The sequence below is a fragment of the Macrotis lagotis genome, chromosome 7 (genome assembly GCF_037893015.1).
Source record: "Macrotis lagotis isolate mMagLag1 chromosome 7, bilby.v1.9.chrom.fasta, whole genome shotgun sequence".
Taxonomy (NCBI): Eukaryota; Metazoa; Chordata; class Mammalia; order Peramelemorphia; family Peramelidae; genus Macrotis; species Macrotis lagotis.
Genome location: NC_133664.1, coordinates 18623480 through 18641356, shown reverse-complemented (window position 1 = coordinate 18641356; position 17877 = coordinate 18623480). Strand labels below are relative to the sequence as shown.

The 17877-nt window shown below is 40.5% G+C and overlaps 1 protein-coding gene across 5 annotated transcripts in view; it reads left to right on the top strand.

The window, feature by feature from the left end:
* The window catches only part of CPVL (carboxypeptidase vitellogenic like), a 137037-nt gene that overhangs the window by 103962 nt on the left and 15198 nt on the right, over nt 1-17877 (top strand). For all 5 annotated transcript variants that reach the window (XM_074195561.1, XM_074195564.1, XM_074195565.1 and 2 more), the window contains one exon: nt 9104-9286. In XM_074195561.1, the coding sequence (XP_074051662.1) occupies nt 9104-9286 (183 nt within the window). The remainder of the gene's footprint in view (nt 1-9103; nt 9287-17877) is intronic.

Genomic DNA, 17877 nt, shown 5'->3' with positions numbered 1-17877 from the left:
AGGCCTCAAACAGAGGCAGAGATTTAGACCAGGAAACAGAATTTAGAGACCAACATGACCCACCCCTTCATTTTGCCTAAGGGGAAACGGGAAGAAGTAGGAAGTATACTTGCCCAAGGTCACAAATTCAGTGGCAGAACTGGAACAATTTCCTTTTTTTAACTCTTGATTTTTTTCCTGTATCACAGTTAGATAAGAGTGGCATTCTTCCTTTCTTTTGAGAAGCCCTGCTCAATTTTTATATCATGACTCTTAGGTGGTTGTAGGATTTCATTGCATTTGCCTGTTCTGAAGAGTAGAAAATGCTAACAGGGGAAAGGCACTTTTAGTTACTGTGTAGTGGAGGGTTGGGTTTATTAGCTTATTTCAATCATGTCCTACTGTTTGTGTCCCCATTTGGGGTTTTCTGGACAGAGATATTGGCATAGTTTGCCATTTCCTTCTCCAACTCATTTTACAGATGAGGAAACTGAGACAGTGTTACTTGAATAATAGGAGTCTGAGGTTGGATTGACGTAGGATTTAGGAAGAAGTTAGACCTAAAGGACTCTTTCAGTTCTAACTTTGTGATCTAATATCAAAATTAATTACTTTCGTGATTGAAGCCTCTGTGAATATTTATACCAAATTGAGCCCAGTATGGGCTCATACATACAAAAGATGAAATCAGTGAATTTAGGAGAGTAGCTTCTTTTTTCTTTAGCTGTTTCAGAGTCACCAGACTGCAAATTTACAGCTGGCAAGAATCTCAGAAAGTGAAGAAGAATTAAGAAATCTTGATGAGGTGAAAGAGGAGAATGTATAAGCAGCCTGAAGCTTAACATAAAAGAGGAAGAGCTGGGCCAATATTCCCATCATTTCCTGACAAATAGAGAGAGTGGAAATGGCAACAGTGTCAGAGTTTATATTCTTGGGTTCCAATTAATACAGAGAGATACAGCAGCCATGAAATTTAAAGATGCTTCCTCCTTGGAAGGAAAGCTTTGGCAAATTTGTACATTATGCTAAAAAAGCTTAGACATCACCTTGCTGACAAAAGTCTGGATAGGATAGTCAAAGCTATAGTTTATCCGGGAACAATGTTATAGCAGGGAGAGATGGACTGTAAGGAAATCTGAATGCTGTAGAATTGATGCTTTCAAATTGTGGTGCTGGAGAAGCCTTTTGAAAGTCCCTTGGATGGCACAGAGATCAAATCAGTCAATCTTAAAGATATTTATTCAGACTATCCCCTGAAAAGTCAAATATTGAAGCTGAAGCTTAAATAATGAGAAGATGGGACTCACTGGAAAAGATCCTGGTGTTGTTGGATAGACAATGATATTTGTCCTCCATTCTCGAAGAAGACCATGACATTGGGGAAGTGATGCCATGACAAGCACATGAATTTGGTTTTGAGTGATCAGGGTTGTGCTAAGTCACCAACCCCATTTTATCCTCCTGAACCATCTGGGTCCAGTGGTCAGATATGAATCAGGATGACTGGAGATGGCCCTGGATGGGAGGCAATCAGGGTTAAGTGACTTGCCCAAGGTCACACAGCTAATAAAGTGGCAAGTATCTGAGACTGGATTTGAACTCCCATCCTCCTGACCCCAAGACCAATGCTCTATCCAATGTACCTTCTGGCTACCTATTGGGTGGATGGTGTCATGGCAACAGTGAACATGAACTTGGACAGACTTTGAGAGATAGTGAAGGTTAGAAGGGCATAAAGGGTTATAGGGTCACAAAAAGTCAGACACAATTGATTGAACAGCAAATAGGACCTTAGAGCCTGACTCCTTCATTTATGGCTAAAGAAACTGAAACTCCAGAGGTGGGACTACTTGTACTCGATCACACAGGAAGTCAGTAAAGAAGCATTTATAATCTGGCACGGTGCTAAGTCCTGGGGATACAAAGAAAGGCAAAAGATACTCACAGTGTAGTGAGGGAGACAAGCCAACAGCTATGTCCAAGCAAGCTATGTACTAGGTAAACCTGAGAGTAATTCTCATGATAGTGAGTCACTTAGGATGGTGCAAATGATAGTGCCTTCCTTCAATCAAAATGATGAAACAGTTGTATTGGACTCAGTTGACAGTTATTAAATGACAGAGCCAGGTTTCAAATTCAGTGATCATAAGAAATATCTAGATTTGTAGATCATAGATATTTAGAGTTGGAAGGGGCTGTCATGTTCACTAGGACAGCAAAGCAGCTTACCCAGGGTCCACACAACTAGTAAGTTATCTGGACTCTGAAAATAGACTCTGAGCTGAAAATTCCAGCTGTTCAGTAAGATTTGGGTCATGAAATATTTTACTAATCCTATAATAAGGGTTAGGATAAATGACATTCTATAAATTTGACTCGTCCTTTAAAGAAAGACAAGAAAATTGATCAGTTGTTATGAATTCACCTTTCCCCCTCCGATTGCTGACCTTTTTAATGTATAATAGAGCCAGAGCATATGGGGATGAGGAGTAAGCTCATTGGGTCCACACTAAGGCCTTTTGGCCTTTGTGAGAAAGCTATCCATTTTCTCTGTCCACCTAAGTGTTTTATTGGGTTTCTTCATTTTAGTTAATTCTAGATACAGACTTAATGCTTGAGTGAAGCTATGCTTTAATAAATTATGAACCCATAGAGCCACATGTAACCTTAACCTAGAAAACTCAACATGGCAGACTAGGTCTAGCTTAAACAAAATTGACAAGGTCCTTAGGATTAAATATTTCAAGTTTCTGTCTCTAAGACATCACATCCACTCTGGATGTAAAGAAATGTAGAGATAGGCCATAAACCAGCAATGATTTTAGAAATTTTTGTCCATAGGCTAAATATCCTCCTTCTTGGAGGCCTTTGTGTCCTAAGAAATTAGGAAAGTGACTAGGTTTAGTGCCTGGAGACTCTGCCTTTTCCCTGAGTTCCTTTTAAAAGTAGCCCTTTTTGAATCTTCAAGCAAACATTTATGAAATACCCACCAGGTGCAAAGACAAAAACCTAATCATCCCTGCCCTCCAGAAGCTTGCAATCTTTAGAGGTCAACATATGAACCAATAACATATAAAACCAATTCAGGGTAATTTGTGGGAAAACTTGGTGAAGGAGGGAGTAGGGAGGAACAGGCAGAGTAGGGGCAATCAGGAGAAGTTTTTTTGAGGAATGTAGGTTCTAAATCTGGGGTCCCTGACCTGGATTTTCAATAACAATAACAAACTTTGATAATCCATTTGATAATTTCAGTAGAATTTTCCCATATTTTTCCATATATTTTGTCATATGCATTAAAAAACATGCTTCTGAAGAGCCTGTAGGACACACTAGATACCAAAGGGGGGCCATGACATAAAAAAGCATTGTGATCCCCTGCTGGGCTTTGAATGCAATGAAGGATTCTAAGAGGTAAAAATGATGAGAATGTTCACCCCTGTTATTGGGGACAGCCAACACAAAACATAAGAGATAAGAGATAGTATGTGAGAAAGAGAGGCAAGGGAATGAGCATTTATTTAGCACCTACTCTCTACAGACACTATGCTAAATACTTATTAAATATTATACAACCACTCTAGAAGGACGAGACTATTATTATCGCTATTTTCCAGATGAGGAAATTGAAGCAAATGGAAGTGAAATGATTTGTCCTGTATCACACAATTATGGATTAGAACCCAGGTCTTACTGACTCCAGTTGCAACAACACTCTGTGGTTTGTGCCAGCAACCAAAAGAAGAGTGAGAAACATGACCGAAACCCAACCGAAGAAGAGTGAGGTCATTTTTCAAGTTCTTGTCAAGAAACATTGTGTTAAATGTATGGAAGGCAGGAAAACCTGGGTCTCAATCCAGTCTGACCACAGGCAACCTCCTCCAATTTTCTGAGACATGAGAATCATGGTGCCTCCCTCACAAAGGGGTTCTAAGTCTTCTTCCATCCTTTTGGCTCTGGGAATCCCCAGTTGGGATTCTATCAAGGTATATGGCAAAATAAATATGGTGGGTAGTTAAAAATATAGCCACTGGCATTCTTCCTGGGGAGACTCATAAATGGGGTGGGGGAGAGGTGAGAATTGCTTTGCATGATCCTTAGTCTGATTTTCTTATCCCTTGCATTTGACTTATGTACAACTGAGAAGCTAAAAATGTCTTGCTTGTTCTGAAAGGAAAAATAGTTTTACTTGCCAAAAGCAACAGACCTTATATCACAAAGTCAAGTGAATGCAGCTCCATCCTTCAGTCCCTGTATTTCTAGAGAGATTGTCTGGAACCTGAGAGATGGCCTTCCACTCTGACCTGCTCAGGAATAAGCTCTGTTTTAGTAGAAAAATCACTTGGAGGGGATTCTAATTGTCATTTTTAATGCAACTCATGCCTCTCCTATTTTTCTTTAAGTAGGAAAATATTCAAATTCTAAGAGGTGCTGGGGATACTGTTGTCATCACAGACTTTTTATAGCATTTAAAGTTTAGAAAATGCATTTCATATATTATCTCATTTGATCCTTACAACAAATCTGTGAGCTAGATAGTGATATTATTCCCATTTTATAGATGAGGAAACTGAGACTGAGAAGGGGTTATGCATCTTACCCAGCATCACACTGTAAGAAATGGACTTGAATTCAGGTCTTGCTGGCTCCAAGTTCAGTGCTCTTTCCATTTATACCCCATGAACCGACCATTTTTTATTGATAATAGTTAGCAAAGTTAATTGCATAAAAATGGAAGATTCAGCTTTGGATAGTAAAGCGAGTACTGGACTTGGGGACAATATCCCAAGATGGTCACTTAGTAGCAGTATGACCTTGGAAAAGTCATTTCATCTTTTCTGAATGTTAGTTCCCTTTTCTTTTAAAAAAAAGCCTAAAAATATAACATGCGGAATTACATGAAATTCAAATGGGATAATGTCGATATCATGGCAAGAGCTTTGAATTTGGAGGTCAAAAATTTGGGCTTGAATCTTGGTTTGACTTCTTAATACCTGAGCATCCTTGTGAAGCCATTTTGCCTGTTTCCCCATATGAACTTTGTGAAGTGCAACTTGTGTTGCATTTGTTAAATATCCTGAAAATAGGAAATATTGATAAGGATCATTAGTATAGTACAAGGGCTACCATGTCTGTGTGTGCCACAGTCTTGTACAGATGATGTATTTTGTTGTTTCTGGTATATTGGAACTGACCTCCATAAAAGTGGAGTTCCCCCATTGAGAAAGAACCAAGGATGATGAGTCTGGTTGTTTTCTTTATGAATCTTTGAGTATGTGAGTCCTACTTCCCCTTCACAGTGGAAACATAATCAAATAATCCAGAATTTTTGCCCCATCCAAATCTTCATGGAGGTACCTAGGAAGTTCTGGGCTGAGGGTTTCCCCAGAGTGTCTGGGGCTGTGTAGGCAGTTAGGCTTTGAGGCGTTCACCCATGAGGATTGTGTGGACCCAGGCTTCTCCGAAGTTACATGGTTGATGACTATCTTTGGGGATCTCTCCCTTCCTTTGAGACATAGCTGATAGGAATGGAGATGGAATGAGTTAGGTGAGCATCTGGCTTTTCTTGGGGATGGGTCTCTCTTCAGTGTAGGTCCAGGGATGAATGAGTTAGATGATTATCTTAGCCAATCAACTCTAATCAGGTCCTTCGGCGGTGCTGCAGCCTAGATCAGATGTAATTGTTTGCACATTGTTGGGAGTCTACAGCTGTGGAAGGTTTTTGCAAAGGCTGTTAAGGAATCAAGGTCTTTGAGGCAGTTCTTTCGAATAAACAATACAAATATTTTATTGCATGAGTCTAGATGAGATTTGGAGAAGAGGCCTTTTAGCCCAGCTGACATTTTTTTCCCTTCATTTTTTTTCTGAGGAGAGTGGGGAGGGGGAGGAAGGGGAGGGGAGGAAGGGCAACTGAACAACATAAAGGGAACATGTGTTTCTCCATTAGAAGCACAAAGGCCTTTTATCTTACTTGGAGCCATATCTCTGGGCTCCTGCTGAAGGATTTGGATGGTACAAAAGTCCTGTGTTATTAAGTTGTGTTTAAATCTTTTCAGAAACTTGAGCCTTAAAAGCAGAAGTCCAAATATGTGTTTCTGAAGGCTCCATAACCTACTTGGGGAGTCAAACTCCAGTCTTTTCTTGGGAGATAAAGTTCAGTTGGGATTAAGAAAATCCTCTTTGTTGGGGGTGGAGGAAAAAGGCTCAAATTTGGTTTCATTTATGTATGTATGTATTTATTTATTTATTGAATAACTTAAGCATTCAGAACTGGCCTTGGAATCAGGAGAACAGAAGTTCAAATCCAGCCTCTGATATTTAGTAACTAGGTGACTTTGGGCAAGTTATTTAACTCTGATTGCCTGGTATCCAGTATCCTCTCTAGTTGTTCTGATCTATATCTGGCCTCTGGACCCAGATGGCTCTGGAGGAGAAAGTGAGGCTGGTGACCTGGCACACCTCCCTCAAATCCAACTCATGTGCTAGTCATGGCATCAACTTCCTGATGTCATGATCTTCTTCGAGAATGAAAGACAAACATTATTGTTATTACGGTGTGCTAAATACTGTGCCAAGCACCAAAGATCCAATGAAAGGCAAAGAACAAAGCAAAACAAAAGCAGCCACTGCTCTCCAGAAGCTCCCAGTCTGGTTGGAGACATGACATGCATACAGCTATGTATAAACAGATGTGTGGAAGATTACTTGGAGATCATCTTCAGAGGGAAGGCACTAGTAATAAAGAGGAAAAATTTCTTAGAGAAGGGAGATTTTAGGTGAGACTTGAAGGAAGTCAGGGACAGAATTCTGGGTATGGAAACTTTTTTGTGGAAATATATTTGAAATCAAATTGAAAATTATACAAAAATAGAGAAAAGGTGGGCTAAAAGTTATTCTCTCTCTCTCTCTCTCTCTCTCTCTCTCTCTCTCTCTCTGGTTTATGTTTAGGGATGAATATTTTTGGCTGCCTTTGATTACCGATGTTTATTCTTTAGCACCTAGGTTTCCCTTCAATGCAGGACTCCCTGAATGCTGTTCTGTATTGAAGGTGAATTATAAACATCAGCATCATCTACTCCAAATTATAGTTCACAAGCCCCCACCAGTGTGATCCTTTTGCCATCCTACCAGAAGAGATATTAGCTATTTTCTTAAGTAGCGCAGTAATATTAGTGATAAGAATCCATGTTACATATCCAGGGAGTAATAATTGAATATTCATTCAAGGTGGAACAGACATATGAAAAGGATATTCTCATTATTTTATGGTGAGTTCCATGTTTGTTTAACTAGATGATAAGTACCAGATTAAGGTACCCAAAGGAGAGTTTGGGATTGTAAGAAACATGGGATCTCAGGTGCTCATTAGCATTTATTTGCCTTAAATAAGTTTTACCAGTCTATCAGAGGAGATATTAGCTCAAAGCAAAATATGTTTTCTTAAATAGCATAGTAATAATAGTATCAAGAATCCTTGTCACATATCCAGGGAATAAAAATTTAATATCATTCAAGGTAGAATAGACACATGAAAAGGATGTTCTCATTATTTTGTGGTGAGTTCCATGTTGATTTTAAAAAAAGATAGTTACAAGTTAAGATTCCCAAAAGAGAATTTGGGAATGCCAGACACATGGGATCTTAGGTGCTCACTAACATTTATTTGCCTTAAATAAGTTTTTACTTTCCATTTAAGTCACAGAGTAAAGGAACCACCCTCTGCAAGAGGACAGAAAAAAGTCTTTCAAAAACTTGGATGATCTCTTAGAATTTAACATTGAAGTCAGTTAAACTTAATTTTGTATTTAATTGTAGCCTTCATTTTCTTTTTTCTCTTGATGCTTCATTTTTCCCATTTACATGTAAAGATAACTTTCAACATTTATTTTTGTAAAATTTTGAGTTCCAAATTTTTCACCCTTCTCCTCCCTAAGACAGTAAGCAATCAGATATAGGTAACCTTCATTTCCAAGATACCTATACTTCCAAACTCATTGATAGCAGAAGTTGGATTTCTCTCTACAACTAATGTTCCAATTTTGTACATTGTTCTGAAAAATATAAAAAATTTCATGGGGAAAGTCTGAGCTTCTTAAATGTGTTTTAGATTCTCTTTTGCCACTGTAAGCTTAACATGAATCAACCCATAAAGTAATCAAGAATACAAGTGCGATTTGAGGCTACTTTTAAGAGAATCTCAGCTTTCAGGAATAAGGAGATGAGAGTATACTATATTCAAGATGGGCAAATCAGTGTGACTATAATTATGGTTACCACAGTTTAGAAAAGATAGTGAAAAGCTGTAGGGTGTCCAAAGGAGGACACCAGGATGGTGAAGGAGTTCACTCGTGCTATATGATGACTCACTTAAAAGGAATTTGGGATGTTTAGCTTGCAGAAGAGAAGTCTGGAGGAGACTGGGGAACTGTCTTTATGCATTTGAATGTTTGTCAGACTTGTTCTTTCTAGGGAGTAGACTTAGGATCAGTGGGGAGAGGGTCCAAGAGTCCAAATGCACGTTTCAGTAAGGGGAGCTTTCCAACATTTGGGTGGTCTCCCTCAGGAGCTGGTGCTCATCCTCACTGGATCTACTACAGCAAAAGCTTTGACTTTGGGGATGTTGTAGAAGGGATTCCTGCTGAGATGGAGCTCTGAGATGCATTGATTTCATGTAACTCTATTGTTGATTTGTAACCTGGGTGAAAATGAATGCCACCTCTGAACTGTTGGTGCCACATCCTGAGCATTGAATTAGTCATCGTGTTTATGTGTACATGGACACAGGGGGATGTGCCTCTAATGCATGTACACATTTGTTTACCCACACTAAGAGGAGACCCTTTCTAGTAACCCCAGTGCCATCTCTTCTAAGATTATTTTCTATCAAGTGTTTGCTTAGTTACATCATTAGGATATAAGCTCCTGGAGGGCAGGGACTATTTTTGCTTTTCCTTTTTATCCTTGGCACAATGTCTAGCCAAAATTGGTACTTAATAAAAGATTGTAGATTGATTGATTAATGTAGCAATCAGGCACTTCCCCTTGGCTAATTTCTCCAACGGTAAGTTTGACTCCATCCAAATCCCCACACTATCACTTCCTGCCTCATAACTGGATCTCATTGCAGGTGCTGATCTACAGTGGGCAGCTCGATATCATAGTGGCAGCACCCCTCACCGAACAGTCCCTGATGGTCACAAATTGGAAAGGACTCCATGATTACAAGAAGGTGGACAGAAAAGTTTGGAAGGTTCACAGCTGTGATGTGGATGTGGCTGGTTATGTACGACAAATTGGAGATTTTCACCAGGTATGGAAAAGTAACAGGTGGGGAGGGGAGAGGAAAGAGCTCCCAGAACATTTTGTTCTTGTTGAATTCTTTCAGTCTTGTCTGACTCTTCATGACCCCATTTGAGGTTTCTGTGGTAAAGATACTGGAGTGGTTTGCTATTTCTCCTTTTCCAGCTCATTCTACAGGGGAAGAAATTGAGGCAAACAAGGACTTGCCCAGGGACACACAGCTTAGAGGCCAATTTTGAACTCCAGGTGTTGATGCTCTATGAACTGCACCACCTGGCTTATTCCTGCTCATCTCTTCCCCTTCCCCCTCCCCAAATATCCAGCAGCTCTTCCAAAGCCAGAGGGACATTTACTGAATAGGGAGTTTCTAAGTTTTCCCTGTTCCAGACATGATCAGAGTGATGAGGCAGAATGTGGGAAGGGAGACGTTTGAGATTCTCTGTTTCACTCGTGCCCTCCTGATGTCTCATCTTGAAGGCTATGACAGCCAAGTACAGGTGCTGGCAGGTCTTACTGAACTGGAAAGATTCTGAAGCTTGAGCCTCTGGGCAGATGGTGTACTATTCAAAGAGCAGGCTAGCCAAATTTGAAAAGCCTTAGCCCTGGGACGGCCAGACAGGGGGATGGATATTTTGGCTTCTGAAAATCCATCTGCTGAGTTCTAGGAGAGCTGCCATTTGAATTGGTGGAAGAGTACCCATGTTGATTAAATTATAGATGCTTAAGGTTTGAAGCTACATTTAGCCAACATTTATCTGGTGATAATATATTTAACATTAGGAAATTCCCTTGGTTACATGAGTGTAATCAAATATTTCTGGGCTATAAAATCCAATGACTATAATGAATACAGGGAAGCATGGAAAGATTTATATGAACTGATGCCATGGGAAGTAAATAGAGCCAATAAAATGGTATATATGATAATTACAATGATGTGAGTAGAAAGAACAATAATCACAAAAACAATCTTAAATGAATGTTGTAAAATTATAAAGCCCAAGCTTGATCCCCAAGAAAAGATGTGAGAAGTCATTCCCCTACATTCCTTTGCAGATGGGGAAGATGAGGTGAGGCCCACAGATATGGAATGAGGCCTAAAATTTCAAGGGTTTTTTTTTTTTGTAGGGAGGGGAAGGAAATAAATTGATTGGTTTTGCTCAATGTTTTTTTCTTCCTTGAAAAAAATGTCTTTGTTGTAAGGTATGACTTTGGGGTATGGGGTGGAAAAAGGCAAATTTAAGCAATTAAAAACAAAAAGATATTGAAATATATTTAAAAAATAAAAATGTTTCTTGGATAGACTAGAATTTTTTAAAATGTTGTTGACATCAGGTTTTTAAGTCACTGATTTCATAATATATCCCTCCACCCTCTTGAAAAAGGAGCAATTTATCATCCACTATGTTCAGCAGTTTATACCATGCTCCATAATCCTATTCCCAACTTTTTCAAAGCAGAGAGGATTTTTATCATATCTTTTCTTTGGGTCAACCTTGGTCATTATAATTTTATCACAAAACCTGGTCATTATAATATTAAGTTTTGATTTTTTTAATCTTCACATTCACCTTCTCTCATTACATTATTATTATTTGCATTAGTTCACACAAATATTCCCCTTTACTTTTCCATATTTTTCCTATTAACCATTTCTTATATCATTTTTATGATCCACAGTTGACTAATCTTTGGCCTAAGTCATTTGGGAAGAGGGCTCCTTGTTTGGAGCTTCAGAACATGGCCTGTGTTGCAATAATTTTGTACCACGTAACAGAGAACCTTTCATGGTTCTAGGTATGAGGCAGGAAATTAGAAAAAGAGCATTTAGTCACATTAGGGAGCTAAACTTGAAATCAGGAAGAACTGGGTTCATATCTTTCCTCTGTGTCTTACTAGCTATATGACCTTGGTCAAGTCATTTCACTTCTCCAGCTGATACTTTCCTTATCTTTTATATGAGGAGACTGGACTGGATGATTTCAGTTGTAAATCTATGGTGTAAGTTGGGAAACCTGAGCATATTTGGGGGTATGCAGCTGTACCCATGGGTTTTTTAGGACAAAGAGTTATCTGTACATACTAGCTGACGATTATACGTTGCACTTAGTAGGTGCTTAGTAAATGTTGACCTAACCTAATCTCCAGATCTTATTTTGAGGTAGAAGACTCTATGAACTTAGTGGGGGCAAGTGTTGAATCCTTCAGGACACTTGGAAGGTCCTCCAAGTTACTGCATTCCTCTGACCATAATTTTCAACCTGCTCTTATAATGTGGTGCCCTCATTCAATAAATATTTATTAAGGGCATGAACAATGTTAGGTTGGGAGAGGTGTACAGAGACAAAAAAAAAGAGACGTGGTTCCCTACCCCCAGGGAATTTAATAAGATAAAGTGGGAGGAATAAGACAAATAGGTCAATGCCAATAGCTGCAAATTGTGATCCTGTCTATGCAGATCTGTATAAGAGAGCTGAGAATGAAAAGATCATTTATGGCTAAGGGGGATGAAGGAAGAAAGTTTTCATAGAGGAGGCAGCCAGCAGACTGAACTTGGAGCTGGCAATAAGAGGTGGGGAGGTACCCTAACACCTACACAGTTAAGAAAATGCAGAGACCCGACAGAGGAGGCGTCCCTTGAGCCAGGCTTGGGAGGTGGTGGAAGCCAGCGGAAATCCATTCCGGACATGGTAGGACCACAGCTGCTGCCTCCACCTGTTATCAGCAGCCTTGCCATGGTGGGCGTCAATGGAGATCTCAGCTGTGTGGCATTAGCTGGGGCGGACGCTCGGCTCTTTGTCTGAAGCCACCTGGCAGGCTAGACTGTCTCTCCCCAGAGATATCACACCCCAGAGGTGGAAGAGGCAGCTTGGCTTTCAGGCTGGAGCTTGGGGCCAATATCTCCCATGGCCAGTGACCCTCTGTGAGAAGGCAGAACCCATCTGGGGATGAAACAGTGCTCTTCAATCTGTCATAAAATGAGTAACAAAAGGATCGAGAGCCACATATGTTAGTGATGGGGAGGATTTCACCACACGGTGAGGGATCTGCATTTTATATAGGTGATTTTCAAATGTTGGCAGAGATCCTTCTCCCTTACTGTTCCAATATTGTGAATGGTGGGGGCTGGAGACAAGAGGAGCAAAGGAAAAAAAAACCAGGGAGTAACAAAGGCATTCTCTGTGAAGCTCAGCTCTTGGAACGCTGTACAAATGTCAAACTTCTAATAATGAAAAAAACGGACCTCAACCGTAGACCTGCTTTTCAACATTCGTTCTATAAAACAGAAGCGTGTGTCTCTGTTTGCCAAGAAAGAAAGCTTGCTCTCTGCCAAACACCACAGCTCCTCATTTTATGACTGAAAGCAAAGTTGACTTGTCTCTGAGTGGGGGCCCAGGTTGTCCTCTAACAAGGGTGACAGGCTCCCCCATTCAGGGAGGCCCCAGCAAGCTTCTCTGGAAATTGATTCCCATGGCCTTCAAAAACCAGACAATGATCGTGGACTTGCTGGTGGGTCCAGCCAGGCTCTTAGAGATCAGACAAAAGGGTAGATGCTGGGGATGTCTCAGTGGATCCCCACCCCCACCCCATATCCAGATAGGAACCCAGTTCTTCTTTATATTTTCTGTACTGGGGTTTTGAGATCCCAGAATCTCAGAATGCAAAAGTTGGAAGAAGCTTTCAGGGCAGTACCTAAACATGTTATCTCCCTTCCAGCATGACTGACAAGTGTGCTCCCAGGTTTCCTGGGGTCCTCACTGCCTCATAAGGCATAAAAATTCCCCTTTGGATGCCTCTTATTATCAGGGAAGTTTTCCTTACCCCCTAGTGCAAATCTACACCACCACCACCATCTCTCAACAACCCCCATCCCCTGAATCTTTTGTATTTGTCTCTTGTAAAGCTCAGCAGCTAATGTGTGACCTTGAGCAAATCACTTTCTGTCTCTTAGTCTCAATTTCCTCTTCCTTCCATTGAGCTTGGTAGACATGCTGATTTTTGTGTTTAGATATAAAACTCTACCATCCTTCAAGCATCTGTGATAACACTGGTATGGGACCACCCGTCTGACAGATAGCATAGTCCCAGGCTTTAAGATGGTCATAGCTGAAAAATGCATTTTCTTGCTGCCAATCTGATGGTAAATCTCTCTTATCTTTGGAAAACAGATATGTAGTCTGTTCTCCTGAAAACAGATAGAGTGCCTTCTTATAGGTGTTTAAATTGGGGAGGACCTAGAGAAAGTGTTTGTTTGGAAGGTAGAGTCTTTGCAGGCAGAAATTGTATCACTTTGAGTGTGTTCAGATTCCCAGCCCCTTTGGCACAGTAGGCACTTAATAAATGCTTATCATTTGATTGATTACCTTATTGATACAAGGGAAAGAGCACTAACTCTGAGGTCAGACTGGACTTCAAATCTCACCTCTAGCACTTGCTATCTGTGTGGCAGATCACTTCAGTGCTCTCCTCAATTTCTTCACTTTTTTGCCCAGAGAGATATAAAAGACTTGGGGTCACCTTCTCTTAATGGTGACAGCAAGGGTGCATTCAGATCAGATGAGTCCGTGATCAAGACCCAAAGACCAGTCCCATTTTTAGGTGTGTAGCCCAGGACAAATCACTTCATCTCTCCATTTTCACCTATTGATAAAATGGGGATAATGTAGAGAGTTCCAGCCAGTTTTGTGAAGTTATTGGAGGCAGTAGAAAGTCCTTGAGGGTGGGTAGCTGGTTCATTTTTGTCTTCATATCTTTGGAAGCTTGCATGGTGTCTTGATAAATGCATATGTTTGTGAATGGGTCATTCCTAAAGTCTGGAAGGAGCCTTTTTCATTACTGTTGCCTCATGGCATCTCTCTAATCTGAGCATCACTGTCAGCATGAAGCTCTTCCTGACCCCCTCCCCGACTCTGCAAGGGCCTTCCTACCTAACCACTTTGTATTTAAATTCCTTGTATTTCATTGAACTTACCTTGATTTTTTTCTTAATGTATTGATTGATAGCCTGGTTGCCTTCCCTGTTAGATTGTAATAGCCTTGTTTGGAGGGCTTGTTTCTCTTTTGTCTTTGTTGCCTCTGAACTCAATACTGAAAATAGAAAGACAAGTAGGTCTTTTTTTTAGGTTTTTGCAAGGCAATGGGGTTAAGTGACTTGCCCAAGACCACGCAGCTAGGTCATTATTAAGTGTCTGAGACCGGATTTGAACTCAGAGACTCCTGACTCCAGGGCCAGCATTCTATCCACTGCGGACAAGTAGCTCTTGATAAATACTTGTTGCAAATATTAAACACGATAATGGATGCTTGATAGACGTATTGCTTGACTGAGGCGGGGGAAGAAGGCCGCCTCTCAAGTCCCCTTCCAATTCTCCCTCTGACACTTAGCTATCTATGGCCCCGCTCAAATCACTTCACCTCCTGGGCTGACTGAAGGCTCTTCGTTTGTTGATTAGTTGTTGTCCCTAGTACCCAAAGAGGACCAAATGAACAGACCAATATGAGCTTGGAAAGCTCTCTATATAGGGTGGGCACAAATGATCCATAGGGACATTTGGAGTAGAGATGGCTCTAAATTTGTACATCTCATATTTCTTTTGAGCTCACAGAGCTAAGCGCTTTCTTTGATGCTATGCTCTGTGGTCCTATGCTATTGTCTTATGCCTCACAACAGCCTCCGAAGGTCTTCAGAGCGACCTGAAGAGTGACCTCCATAGGAGTACTTGCCTTGGGTGAGTTCTCAGTAAAATAGTCTTTTGGGCAAATGTCCATTAGGCACTTGATTAACCCATTAGGTTTGCCCTCTCTACAGTAGAGTTTGAAAACTTGGCAGATGAACTTGAGAAAGGATCTCAGTGGGTGATCTTCAGCATCATCCTAAGACACTTGAAATGGAAGTAATTCCCTTTCCTGGCATGGTACTGGTATCCTGTCCAGGTTTCTCAGGTATGCAACAATGAGGTCAGCTCATGGTCATCTGTAATAAAGAGGAGGAGTTAGTCATTAGATGGTCTCTGAGGGCCCTTCCTGCTCCAAGGCAGGAATTCTATGACTGATGGATAGTATTAACATAAATGTAAGTTATTCTCATTTCACTTCCCTTGTCCTAATTCTGTTTGTTGAAAGTCAGAATGTTTGTGTTAAAGCTCAGTCTGAGCTAGGGCTTTGAAGAAAGCTATAGACAATAAAAAAGGAACATTCTGAATTGTATTGGAGGAAAGAGAAGACTTCCAGAAAAGATAACAACAGTATTTGGAGTAGTGGCCAGAATGATCCTTTTTAAAAAATGAGATCTGTGATTTCATTCACCTAGAGAACTCCCTCTCCCAATGAAGGCTAATCATCCCCTGCTTTGCAATTTATACTTTCTGAGAGTTGTCTGGGCTCTGGAAGGTTAAGCCACTTACTCAGGGTCCCATAACCTTTTAGGCCCAGAGGTAGCATTGAACTGTCATCTTACTGATTCTGGGATTGACTTTCTTTCTATTCTACTAGATTGCCTCTCCAATGGGGCAGATAAATCATGGACAACAGAAAGAAGACAGTATTATACAACCCCTGTTTTGCTTCCATTTTCTCTCCACCAATGGAAATGATCTTTGGACTGGAGGATGGAATGCTCCCAAAAGGAACTGAATCCTAATATAAGCTAGTTTATAATCAGAAAAGCATCTAAATAAATGCCTTTGAAGTACAAAAGTCACCAAATTCAGATGAGCCACAGTTCACTCTATGAAGCCCTCCTTCAGGGCACCATCAGGATCCAAAACCCTTACTAAGCAAGGGAAGCCCATTGAGAACCCCATGGAAATAGGAATGCTGCCTGAGGACCAACTAAATTAAACATGGAGAGACTCCTTATCACTCAGTTGGTCCCTAGATGATAAATAGTTTGGTCATGGACCAGTGTGAAACAAAGTAAAATACAGCATACCCCTGTGCCATTTCTACAGAGGTAATAAGGGAGGGTGATTTGTCAGTTCACCTGTACATACTAAACCTAACTTGGCATTCTGAGGCTTGTCCAGAATCAACCAGTCCACAAAGGGGGCAATCCATCTGTCTTCCTCATTTTATTTTATTTTTTCCCAATAATTAGGAGTCCCCCCCCAATAATTATTTCTTTCAAATTAGAAATACCTCATGAAGAATTTTGTCGACTTCTAAAGGAATAACTTGATTGCATGGCATTTTCAGGAATCCTGGGCTGCCATATCTTGATTAGAATAAAGTAACTGTCAAAGACAATGACTTTCCCATTAGGCTAGTAGTGAGAAGGGAAAAGAAAATTTGAGTCTTGTTTTCTTATTAAGGAGGAAAGAAACCACTCAGTAGATTTAAGTCAGTGACTGCCAAGAGCAGCTAATCCCCTGGAATATGACTTTGGCTTTGTGGGAGTATTTGCTCAGCTATGTCTCAAAATGAACTCCAGTCCAATTTACCTCCTCCTAAGAGGAGGACCTGAGGGCTAGAGCTCTTTTTTTTTTTTTTTACCAAGGCTCCAGGTGCTGGGAAATGTGATTCACTTCAATACAACATTTAAAGAACCCATAGTAGACCGGATAAGGGGAAATACAAAGACAACAAGAGAGCAATTCCTACCCTCAAGAAGGTTGCTATCTATAAAGTTACCAATTTGAAAATAGAAAGTAATTTCAAGAGGAAAAAGTGCTATTTACAGGGCTTGGGAAGGGTTTCCTGTAGGTGGTGGCACCTAAACTGTGCTTTGAAAGAAGATAGATCAGAACCTCCTTTTGCCTTATAGAAGATCATCTGAAGGAAGAAAGGTCTGGACCCCTTTGGTCAAACTGTCTTGTTTAGTTCATCACTAACAAGAATATTATCAAAGCACTTTCTGATCACCCTAATAGTATGATGTACATCATCTGGAAGTTTATAGCAGGAGCTGGTGACTTGTTTCATTCAGATCCCATGGAGAACTTGGCTTCCTTACTCTCGTTGAGAGTTAGAGGAAGCCTCAACCATTCAGTGCTTGCTCTCGATAACTCAATGGGTAGCTCTCTAATTAAAATTCACAATTTTTCAAGAGCCTGCCACATGCCAGACATTTTGCAAGGCAACAATGAGACAGAACCAAAGACAAACTGGGAACATACCTAGTCTCCAGGTGCTTCCCTGCTAGTGGGGTCAACAATGGTGACCACAGAAGACCGAAATGAAAATTAACCAACAAGGAGCTGGCTTTATCCCTTCAAACCCGATGAGTTTTGTCCCCATGTAACCATTGAATCGTATATTCTGGTGCTTCTTGGTGGCTTGGTTAATTAGTCACTCAACTAGCATTTATGAAGTTTCTACCTTGTGGTCAGCCACAGTGCTGGGCCCTCAGGATGAAAAGAAAAGATGAAAGAGCTCCTGCCCTCAACAAGCTTGCATCTATGGGAGGGAGATAATATGTATAAATAGTAGGTACAAAAGAAATTAGGGAACAATTCAATTTCAATTCAACAGGCATTAAATTTGCCCTTACTGTGTACATATTAGTTCTATAAAGGTAAGAAAGAAGCTTACTTATTAAGTGTGAGTGAGGAGTCAGCATGTGTACAAGTCATTAATTAAACACAAAGTCATTTGAAAGAAGAG